This window comes from Mustelus asterias, chromosome 8, assembly GCF_964213995.1.
Source record: "Mustelus asterias chromosome 8, sMusAst1.hap1.1, whole genome shotgun sequence".
NCBI lineage: Eukaryota > Metazoa > Chordata > Chondrichthyes > Carcharhiniformes > Triakidae > Mustelus > Mustelus asterias.
The window spans coordinates 137,084,705-137,096,898 of NC_135808.1; the positions used below are offsets into that span (position 1 = coordinate 137,084,705).

At 44.9% G+C, this 12,194-nt stretch overlaps 1 protein-coding gene across 2 annotated transcripts in view; it reads right to left on the reverse strand.

Moving 5' to 3' along the window:
- rnpc3 (RNA-binding region (RNP1, RRM) containing 3) overlaps nt 1-12,194 on the reverse strand; it is a 59,119-nt gene that overhangs the window by 4,857 nt on the left and 42,068 nt on the right. For both annotated transcript variants that reach the window (XM_078219037.1, XM_078219038.1), the window contains exons 9-13: nt 7,630-7,755; nt 3,234-3,361; nt 1,900-2,058; nt 798-892; nt 631-689 (exon numbers count right to left, since the gene is read on the reverse strand). In XM_078219037.1, coding sequence (XP_078075163.1) covers nt 631-689; nt 798-892; nt 1,900-2,058; nt 3,234-3,361; nt 7,630-7,755 — 567 coding nt within the window. The remainder of the gene's footprint in view (nt 1-630; nt 690-797; nt 893-1,899; nt 2,059-3,233; nt 3,362-7,629; nt 7,756-12,194) is intronic.

The window sequence follows — 12,194 nt, forward strand, 5'->3', positions numbered from 1 at the left end:
GCACTGGGAATGGAAACCTACTCCCTCAGTACAGCACTGGGAGTGGAAACCTACTCCCTCAGTACAGCACTGGGAATGGAAACCTACACCCCCCAGTCTGTACTGGGAGTGGAAACCTACTCCCCTCAGTCTGCATTGGGAGTGGAAACCTACACCCCCCAGTGCGGCACTGGGAATGGAAACCTACTCCCCTCAGTCTGCACTGGGAGTGGAAACCTACTCCCTCAGTGCGGCACTGGGAGTGGAAACCCCCTCCCCTCAGTCTGCACTGGGAGTGGAAACCTACTCCCCCAGTGCGGCACTGGGAGTGGAAACCTACTCCCTCAGTACAGCACTGGGAGTGGAAACCTACACCCCCCAGTGCGGCACTGGGAGTGGAAACCTACACCCCCCAGTGCGGCACTGGGAGTGGAAACCTACTCCATCAGTACAGCACTGGGAGTGGAAACCTACACCCCCCAGTGCGGCACTGGGAGTGGAAACCTACACCCCCCAGTGCGGCACTGGGAGTGGAAAACTATTCTCAGAGTTCAAGAGCATGGAGTGGAAAATAAACCGATGACTTTTAATATTTTGCTAGATATTGAAATACGAACACCGCATCAGTGAAACAGAACTCCGAACTCTTACATGTTCCTTTCAGCTTGCGATGAGAAATCAACGTATCTGCCAAAGATGAACTTCAAGTCCTGGAATGAGATTAACGTGTGAAAACACCAAATGCACCAACTTCGCCACGATCATACTGAAGTTTAGACTGAAAAGGGAAAGCAGCTAGCAATGAGAGGGAGCTTTACCTTCTCTTCAACTTGCTTCGACAGATTCTTTACGTACAGTCGACAGGTGGGTTCACCTGGAGCGTAATTTTTAAACATCGACATGCTCTCCATTTCTGCTCCAAATCAAACACAAACTGCATAACAATAACACCACAGAAACAGGAAGGCACCATTCAGCCTCTCGAGGCTGTGACATTATGCAATTAAATCATACTCCTCTTTCTCAACTCCAGTACAATGTTATCCAAGTGGGTTTTCACATATACAGTTAACCCCGCCATGCGCAGCTAGTTCCAGGTTTCCTCTCCTCTTTGTGTGAGGAACGGGTTCCAGACATCACCCTTGGATGGCCAGAGCTCCCTACATTCTGGACTCTCCCACAAGACAAGCTGTTTTAAGCTTAAAGGATTTACTCCCAATACTGACTAGTGAATTCAAAATGTCAGTTGTATTCCAACTAACATTTATTTATTTGTAAAACATGTTAAACAGTTTCAAAGATCAACATTTTGGATTTCTATGATCGTTAGAAAGAGGGAAACAGCAATAAGCTATTGTTGGATTTCAAAACAGGACTGCTTCAAGTAAGGACACACAACCTAGCTCCAGACCAATCCCCTGATCCCCACCCCCCCAGTAAACACACTCTCACACCCCCTACAGTGAGCCAACAACAGTACCCCCTAGAAACGCCACACCCCTTTCCACATCCTAGCAAGCACACCCATCCCCACATAATCCAACATCCTCACAAACAACCTCCCCCCAACTAACACCCCAATGGCAACCCCAACCTTCCAGAGCAGCCCATTTGCCACCCCCAATCCCACACTCACGGTCTCCAAACCCCTGGCTCTCTCACACTGGAGTTGGGACATTTCGCCATCTCTAACACATACCCTGGTGCATCGTCTCACGCTGTCCATTACCATGGGATCTTGACACTTATTGCACCTCAACACTGTGCCCCAGCCTCAATCCCCTCACACACACACTGAGACTGGGACATTTCCCCACCTTGACATAAATAGCCCTCACATCAATACCCTAACAAACACTCTCTCGCACTCACTACCCCTCACACTAGGGCATTGGCACTGACTCTGTCCCTCACACTTACCCTCTTTGGTGATTCGACCCTTTGCCAACTGTTTCCTGGAAATGAACTCGGAGGGAATCACTTCCTCCTCCTCCTCCTCACTTTCACTTTTAGAACAGACAGGAACAGGCTGGATTTTTCCAAATCCTGAGTTTTGAGATTCAGAATTCTCGTGTGGCTCTGTAAACGTGATATCAGGTAAACAGTATTCACCAACCATACACAAATCACAGTCAATGGCCTCATATTGAAGCCTCCAATTTGCTTACAGTATCTTCCATCTAGAATGCGACTGGGACTTATAACTAACTGCTTAACAACTTGCATTGCCTTAAAAGTAGTAAAACATTCCAAGATGCTTCACATTGCTGTAAATCAGACACTGAGCAACACAAGGAGGTATTGGGGTAGTTGACCAAAAGTTTGGATAAGTAGGGGAATTTCACAGTAACTTCATTGCAGTGTTAATGTAAGCCTTACTTGTGACTAATAAATAAATAACCTTTATAACCTTTAACAAAGTGCATCTTAAGGAGCATTTCAAAAGAGTAGAGACCTAGGGAGATTTAGGGAGAGGATTCCAGAAGCTGGGAACCCGAGGCAGCTGAAGGTCCAGTCATTAGTGGTGACTTTAGATTGACAATTGGAAGGAGGCAGGGATCTGAAAAGGGTCGTAGGGCTGGAGGAGATTGCAGAGTTAGTGACTGGGTGAGACTGTGGAAGATACAAAAGTGAAGATAAAAGTTTTAAAATTGAGATATTGCCAGACTGGGAGCTAATGTATCTCTCCTGTTATAATTCTCACTATCTTAAAGGAGAGATTATATTTAATCAACAGTGTGAACTAGATATCAGTTAGATATTAATTGTATTCAGGTGGTGTATTATTTGGAGATTCACCTGTGCTCAGGTGTGAGTATATATGAAAGAGGAGCTCCTGCTGCTGTATGACATGCAATGTGTCTTTGAAAGTTAAAATTTATTAGGATTTATATAGTATCCTTCACTGCCTGACTCTCTCTAGTTGTACGACACAACACTCCACAAATCTTTTGATGAGAATTGATGCTTCCAGTCGTTTTATTGAAGGGTTGATTAGACGTGACAAAGTTATGAATGAGGGATTCACCAGCAGATGGTCTAAAGCTGAGACAGCCGATGGTTTGGAGATTGAAGCTGGTCTTCTTTGATGGGAGAATCTTTCTTCACATTTATATCAGGCAATGTGCCAGTTACACATCAGCAATTCATCAAATTCTTGCAAAAAGCTTTGAAAAAAAGATAATTTTTTAATAACTGGGAAAGGGTTTTAAACAGCCGACACAGGAGTTCATACCGAATCCACCAAAACCTACCTGGTCGCTGCTCCCCTCCTCCCTCCAAGAAGCTGTTAACGTCGACAGAGATGTGAAATTCTATTTTCTTTGGACCGTGAGGTTGTGGCTGGTCAAAGACTTCAGATGGTGGCACCGCAGGATGTGAGCTGAAACAGCACAGGAAGATGCAAACTAACAGTAATTGAGAGTCTTTGCACACTAAAACACCATGAGGTTGTTTATACCCAGTCTCATTCTCAGTTTCGAAGATGAGTGATGATCTTATTGAAACATAAGATTCTGAGCAGGCTTGGCTCTACATGATCTGGTCCATTGTGTGAAATTGCCGAGAGGATGTTCCTCCTCATGGGAGAATCTAGAACTAGGGGGCACATTTTTTAAATAAAGGGTTGCCGATTTAAGATGGAGGCGAAGAGCAGTTTCTTCTCTCTGAGGGCTGCTAGTCTTTGGAATTCTGTTTCATAGGGAGCAGCAGAGGCTGGATCCGTGAATTTATACAAAGCTGAGTCAAAGGTTATGCTGGGCAGGCAGGAAAATTGAGTTGAGGCCACAATCAGACGAACCATGATTTTATTGAATGGTGGAGCAGACTCGAGAGGCTGAATGGCCTACTCCTATTTATGATGTTACGGTCCTCCCCAGTTACATTGGTGTCAGCTCCATTTACCTGGCATAGGCATTGTGGACATTCCAGCCAAGAAATGAAAAGTTTGCTTAGGTTCCATTAGGCTGCACAGAATTCATTTGGGAGGCAATGGCGTAATGGTAGCGTTATCGGACTGGTAAACCAGACCCAGAGCAAGATCTGGGGACCCGGGTTCAAATCCCACCACGGCAGATGGTGAAAGTTCAACCAACACATTGAGGACAAAGGCAGAAAAATTCTCTGAATTTTTAAAGATTTCGTTAGGCCACATTGCATCCAGTTCTGGTCACCACACTTCAGGAAGGATGCGAGGGCTCTTGAAAGGGTGCAGAGGAGATTTACCAGAATGGTTCCGGGGTGAGGGGATCTTAGCAACAAGGTTAGGGTTGGAGAAGCAGGGGCTGTTCTCCTTGGAGTGCAAGAGATTGAGGAGAGATTTGATGGAGGTGTACAAGATTATGTCGACCTTATCTAAGTCTATCAAAGAAAAGTCCAAAGATGTGCGGGTTAGGTTGATTGGCCATGCTAAAAATTGCCCTTAGTGTCCTGAGATGTGTAGGTTAGAGGGATTAGTGGGTAAATATGTAGGGATATGGGGGTTGGGCCTGGGTGGGATTGTGGTCGGTGCAGACTCGATGGGCCGAATGGCCTCTTTCTGTACTGTCGGGTTTCTATGATTCTATGAAAAGCTGTTCCCATTTGTTGATGATACAAGGATTAGGGATTTAGATTTAAGGTTTTGGACAAGATGCAGTGGGAACGTGAGGGTTACGCAGTAAATGGTGGTGACCTGGAACTGGCTGCCCAAGAGGCTGGTGGAAGCTGAAACAATCAACGATTTCAAAAGGGAATTGGATGGGCAATTGAAGGAAATAAACTTGTAGACTTACAGGGTAGAGTGGGGGAGTGGGACTGATTAGATTCTTCTACAGAAAGCTGAAATGTATCCAATGGGTCAAATGGCCTCCTTATATGCAGTCAATGAATCCATGATATGACACCTCCCCACCTTTTGAGTGAAGGACATTTTTCCCCTGGGTGAGGGTCAGGTTCTATGTTGCAACAATCACCTTCCTTCCCAAGTGTACACCAACATGCTTCGGTTAGCATGAGAAACCCGATGGAGGAGTATACAGAACAGAATGTATTCCTATCCAGCAGATTCATATTCGGGGGTGGGGGATGGTGCTGGCGGCATTAGGGTAATGTCGCTGGACTAGTAATCTAGAAGCCCAGGCTAATCCTCATGATCTACATGTGACTCCTGACCAGGTTTCCTTTCCTATAGGATATTAGTGAAGCAGATGGATTTTTACAATAACCAATAATAGTTTCACGATCACCATTCCAGCAAGACTCTTCTAGATTCTCCCATGAGGAGGAACATCCTCTCAGCAATTTCACACAATGGGCCAAAGGGCTTCGTGCTGTGCTGTATGCCTCTTCATTGCTCCTCTGAAATGGCCGAGCAAGACACTCAGTGCAAGGGAATTAGGGACAGGCAATAAATGCCCAGCCAGCAACGCCTACATTCCATGAAAGAAAAAGGAACAGAAAAGCAAAACTGATGGGGCTATACCACATGCAGAATGCATCGTTTTAGTTTCAATATCTTTCAAGTTCTCCATGATGTAGAGATGCCGGTGTTGGACTGGGGTGGGCACAGTAAGAAGTCTTACAATACCAGCTTTAAGTCCAACAGGTTTATTTGGAATCACGAGCTTGCGGAGCGCTGCTCCTTCCTCAGGTGAGACTGTTTCAAGCTCTCCGTTACCTTGTGAAGGCAATGCTCCTTTAAAACAGCTTAGTTTGTATAGTACAGGTACAAACTCTTGTATCTGCTCCTCAATCCTTTGAGAACCATCTGTTTACAAAATAGTCTTAATTGTTTCCTTCAAAGATCCTTCTTTAAATAAGGTTTCCTGACGAGTGATCATGAATCCTTCGAAAAGTTATTTTATCAGTTTGACTTTCTAAATAACCCATCTATAATCTAGTTAATGACCCCCTTCTGCTTGCGATAATTACACGAGCCATTAAAGTTATACTTTAATTATTCATGCTCGATTCCCGAGCCATTTATTTTCCTCCAGAGGCATTTGGCTATTTTCCTCTTTGCTCTAGAAAGTTGTTTTTTGTTTGCTCACTAATTCATGAGCTTAAACAATGGAGATATGGAGCCGGGCTCCATGAGGATAGTACAGCATTCCTGACTACAATCAATGGGCTAAATCTCATTACAAACAGAGCCAGGAGTTTTTGAGCAGGGAAGAGATTCTGTAATCAGCTGCTCCCAGTCAGCATCTTTAACATTGTTTGATGTGTCTGCTGGAGTCACTGCGGATGGCACTTTTCACAATTCCAGTCACTGTCTGCGATCAGTGGAGATGGTGAGAGCAGTGGTGACTGTACATCCAGTTAATTGCTGCTTGTTGGATCAGTCTGTGTGCTGGATGATTACTGAGTTTCACAAAATGAAAGAAGAATCGGAAAAGCCAGTTCACCTTCTACCATCTTAATAATCGCAAAAACCAGGATAATGGAGCTGTTGACTAAACACAGCGAATCAGGAATGGGGAGCAAATAGGAAAATAAATCAACTGAGCATTCTGCTCTGTGCTGTAACTGCAGTGATGTATCTGTGCTTCACAATGCACAACATCCAATTTGTTCAATGGAAAAATTAAATGAAAATTACTGGTTAAAATGTGTTTCAAAATGAGTAATTTTAGGGATGTATCCATTACCAAACACCACCATTTTATAATTTGCAAGATTATATTTACCCCTGCCTTCTAAATACAATTTAGTTTAATAAGGGGGAGGGTGGAAATGAGCTTTCAGTGGATTCTGCGCTGTAGGATATCTTTTTAGATCACACATTATAGCTTCTGACGAGCTTACACTGACAGAGTGAGATCAAGAGTGGGTGGGAGGGGAATCAAGTGGAGAATAAACACCAGCAGGGTTAGTTGGGCCGAATGGCCTGTTTCTGTGCTGCCTGCCCTGCATAATCTATTAATTAATCTACAACAGATAAGAGACAAAAAAAATTTTGGAAAACAATTTTTCTATCTTCTGTCAAAGGACTGAGCTGCAAACTCTCCAGGATTACATTTCTATCTACGTTCTCGGGATGTGGCGTCTGCTGAAGAAACCAGAATTTAACCGTCCCCCTCATTGTTCCCAAAATGGTGTTGATTCACCCCAGCGGCTTGCAAGGACATCATTGCACTCAGAACAGGTAACGGGTGCAGGGGTAAGCGTGATCACAGTATGCTTGGACACTGCTGGGGTGTGTTGGTAAAAGATGTCCTGGTGTGTGCACTGAGCAGCTGTGAATAAACAGTCCACCGTTAGCTAACAGAACCCAGTTCGGCTGAGAAACTCTGCTGGGCTTCGGAGCTGGGGAGCCTAAATCTTCTCAAGCCTGTGACAGATTCCATACCAACGTGATATTACATTTGTTAACAACATAGCAGAGGAATCAAACATTACATTTTGTATTCATTACACAAGTATGGGAGGTACGGATTTTTCTTTCTATACAGTGAGTTTTTGGTGATCTGGAATGTGCTGCCTGAAAGGGCGGTGGAAGCAGATTCAATAATAACTTTCAAAAGGCAATACTGGAATACTGGATAAAAACAATAATTTCAGGACTGGGGGCTAAAGAGCAGGGGGGTGGGACTAATTGGGTAGCTCCTACAAAGAGCCAGTACAGGCATGATGGTCAGAATGGTCTCATTCTGTGCTGTGTCATCTTACCTTTGGGTCGGTGCTTTTGGCACATTAATCAGGTCCTTGAGTCTGGGTCGTTTCCGGACTGAAACCCGCTTTCTCTTCTGTGTCTGTTTTGGTGGAAGTGAGGTCAATTCCATTAATCGCACAACTCTGCAGAAAGGAAGGAAAGGTTTTGGGTTTTAAATTAGACTTCCAGCAATGATGTATCAGTTACTGGGAATGGAGATGCAAATTGTAAAGTACAGACATCATGACAATGAGGAGGTGGAAGATTTTAGTCACATTTTTTCACATCACTTCATTTAATTTTTAAATGAAATATCAATTGTGGTTTAATTTATTTTAAAATGTTGATCTTGGACAAGAAATCATTTCCACTGACAGAAGGGTCGATAACTGAGGCACAGCCTTGAGAAGCGAGATGAAGAGGAATTTCTTCAGCCAGAGGGCATGAATCTGGAGGGCAGGTCATTGAGTGTATTTACGACAGAAATAGATGGGTTCTTAATTGGTAGGGGGATCAAAGGTTGCGGAGAAAAGGTGGAAGAATGGGGTCGAGAAACTTATCAGCCATGATTGAATGCATGGATGAGTTGTTGGGAGCTTTGTGAGCTCCCTCAGACATCTTGGCTTTGTCTCTGCAGCTGAATTCATTTGACGTGCTCAGTGCTTTTTTCGAATGAGCATTCTCCATTTTGTCCGGCCACAATCCAGGGTCTCCTGCCAGTCGGAAAGACTCCGGGGACCTCTTCAGGGATGCTTTGACATCACTACTAAAGCACTTCTGCTGTCCCACTACGAGTCTCATCCTTGTTCCTTGTGGAGCAGTTGAGTTGGGAGTCTGGTATCAGGCACATGAACAACATGGGGGAGTGCTGCACTGTCTGCGGTGCTGTCTTTCAACGAGACATTAAAATGAGGCCCATCGGCACTCTCAGATGGATGAAGATCCCACAGACTTTCCTACATTACAACAATATTTCAAAAGCACTGGCTGTAAAGCACTTTGGGATATCCTGAGGTCAGAAAGGCCTGATGTCAATGAAATAACTATTTACTAATTGTTTGAGGCAGTTGCAGTTTGACAAGCAACACGTTCAACAAAGAGTCCTTGAACCAGCAAAGTTGCTGAGCTAATGGTGCCAAGAAAAACAACAGATGCCAGATACACAGAATGTTCCAGCACTGAAACAGGACGCTGAGCCGCACCAATACTTCCCAAACTGTCAGCAGTCACCTATTTCAATCCCACTCCTGTTTCGAATCTGACCACACAGGGAGGCTAGTGTCTATTTTGCCTCTTTCAAATAGCTATCTATTCAGTTTTTTTAATTCATTCGTGGGACATGGGTGTCGCTGGCTGGCCAGCACTCAGGGCCCATCCCCAGTTGCCCTTGAACTCAGTGTCTCACTCAGCCTTTTCAGAGGGCAGTTGAGAGTCAACCACATTGCTGTGGCTCTGGAGTCACATGTAGGCCAGACCGGGTAAGGACGGCAGATTTGGGAGTCAAATGGGAGGCAAGGGATGAGATAGCAGAGCCTTTGGTTTTGATCTTTGCGTCCTCACTGTCCACGGGGGTGGTGCCAGAGGACTGGAGAATGGCGAATGTGGTTCCTCTGTTTAAGAAAGGGAATAGAAATGACCCTGGTAATTATAGGTCGGTTAGTCTTACTTCAGTGGTCAGTAAGTTGATGGAAAAGGTCCTTAGGGATAGGATTTATGACCATTTAGAAAGATGCAGCTTAATCCGGGATAGTCAGCACTGATTTGTGAAGGGCAAGTCTTGCCTCACAAATTTGATAGAATTTTTTGAGGAGGTAACTAAGTGAAGTGAAGTGAAGATGAAGGTAGTGCAGTTGATGTCATATACATGGATTTTAGTAAGGCGTTTGATAAAGTCCCCCACGGTCGGCTTATGTAGAAAGTAAGGATGTGTGGGATAGAGGGAAGTTTGGCCGATTGGATAGGTAACTGGCTATCTAACAGAAGACAGAGGGTGGTGGTGGATGGAAAGTTTTCGGACTGGAAACCGGTTACCAGCGGAGTGCCACAGGGATCAGTGCTTGGTCCTCTGCTCTTTGTCATTTTTATAAATGACTTGGAGGAGGGGGCTGAAGGGTGGATCAGTAAATTTGCTGATGACACCAAGATTGGTGGAGTAGTGGATGATGTGGAGGGCTGTTGTAGGCTGCAAAGAGATATAGATAGGATGCAGAGCTGGGCTGAAAAATGGCAAATGGAGTTTAACCCTGACAAATGCGAGGTGATTCATTTTGGTAGGACAAATTTAAATGTCGATTACAGGGTCAAAGGTAGGGTTCTGAAGAATGTGGAGGAACAGAGAGATCTTGGGATTCATATCCATAGATCTCTGAAGGTTGCCACTCAAGTGGGTAGAGCCGTGAAGAAGGCCTATAGTGTGTTGGCGTTCATTAACAGAGGGTTTGAGTTTAAGAGCCGTGGGGTTATGCTGCAACTGTACAGGACCTTGGTGAGACCACATTTGGAATATTGTGTGCAGTTCTGGTCACCTCACTACAAGAAGGATGTGGAGACACTGGAAAGAGTGCAAAGGAGATTTACCAGGATGCTGCCTGGTTTGGAGAGTAGGTCTTATGAGGAAAGGTTGAGGGAACTTGGGCTTTTCTCTTTGGAGCGGAGGAGGTTGAGAGGAGACTTGATAGAGGTTTATAAGATGATGAGGGGGATAGATAGAGTGAACGTTCAAAGACTATTTCCTCGGGTGAATGGAGCGGTAACTAGGGGGCATAGCTATAGGGTGGACCGGTAACTAGGGGGCATAGCTATAGGGTGGACCGTGGGCGGCACGGTAGCACAGTGGTTAGCACTGCTGCTTCACAGCTCCAGGGACCTGGGTTCGATTCCCGGCTTGGGTCACTGTCTGTGTGGAGTTTGCACATTCTCCTCGTGTCTGCGTGGGTTTCCTCCCACAGTCCAAAGATGTGCGGGTTAGGTTGATTGGCCATGCTAAAATTGCCCCTTAGTGTCCTGGGATGTGTAGATTAGAGGGATTAGCGGGTAAAATATGTAGGGATATGGGGATAGGGCCTGGGTGGGATTGTGGTCGGTGCAGACTCGATGGGCCGAATGGCCTCTTTCTGTACTGAAGGGTTTCTATGATTTCTATGGTTCATGGTGGGAGATATAGGAAGGATGTCCAAGGTAGGTTTTTTTTTTACTCAGAGAGTGGTTGGGGTGTGGAATGGACTGCCTGTGGGGATAGTGGAGTCAGAAACTTTAGGAACATTTAAGAAGCTATTGGATAGGCACATGGAGTACTTCGGGATGATAGGGAGGAAATAGCTTGATCTGGGTTTCAGACAAAGCTCGGCACAACATCGTGGGCTGAAGGGCCTGTTCTGTGCTGTACTGTTCTATGTTCTATTTCCTTCCCTAAAGGACATTAGTGAAGCAGATGGGTTTTTCCGACAATCGACAATGGCTTCATGGTCATCAGTAGATTCTTTATTCCAGATGATTTTTAGTGAATTCAGATTCCACCATCTGCCGTGGCAGGATTCGAACTCTGGTCCCCAGAACATTAGTGGAGTTTCTGGATTAATAATCTAGCGATAATACCACTGGGCCATTGCCTCCCCTCACTCAGATAACCCGTTCGTGAAGGCCAGAACACTCAGAAGTTTTTATACATTTACAAATTTGAATTGTAGAGATAAATATCGTGCACCTCCACAGCAAGGTGAACAGTTTCAGCTGCCCCTATATTTGAAAACAAAGCAAGTCCCCACCACCTGAAAACTATTAACACCCACTCTCCCTATTCTTTTCCCCATTGCCCTGGTTATTTTCTCTTCAGTTATTTATCCAAATCTCTTTAAAAATTATTAAATCTGCATTCACCACCCAGATCACAGGTCACTGGGTGTAAAAACAGACTTACTTCTCTCCCCTCATAAAGGATGTGATAACAGGACACTTGGAAAATATCAACGGTATTAGACAAAGTCAACATGGATTTATGAAAAGGAAATCATGTTTGACAAACCTACTGGAGTTTTCTGAGGATGTAATTGGTAAAATAGATAAGGGTGAACCAGTGGTGTTTTGGATTTTCAGAAAGCTTTTGATAAATTCCCACATAAGGGGTTACATAGAACATAGAACATAGAAAGCCACAGCACAAACAGGCCCTTCGGCCCACAAGTTGCGCTGATCATATCCCTACCTCTAGGCCTATCTATAGCCCTCAATCCCATTAAATCCCATGTACTCATCCAGAAGTCTCTTAAAAGACCCCAACGAGTTTGCCTCCACCACCACCGACGTCAGCCGATTCCACTCACCCACCACCCTCTGAGTGAAAAACTTACCCCTGACATCTCCTCTGTACCTACCCCCCAGCACCTTAAACCTGTGTCCTCTCGTAGCAACCATTTCAGCCCTTGGAAATAGCCTCTGAGAGTCTACCCTATCCAGACCTCTCAACATCTTGTAAACCTCTATCAGGTCACCTCTCATCCTTCGTCTCTCCAGGGAGAAGAGACCAAGCTCCCTCAACCTATCCTCATAAGGCATGCCCCCCAATCCAGGCAACATCCTTGTAAAT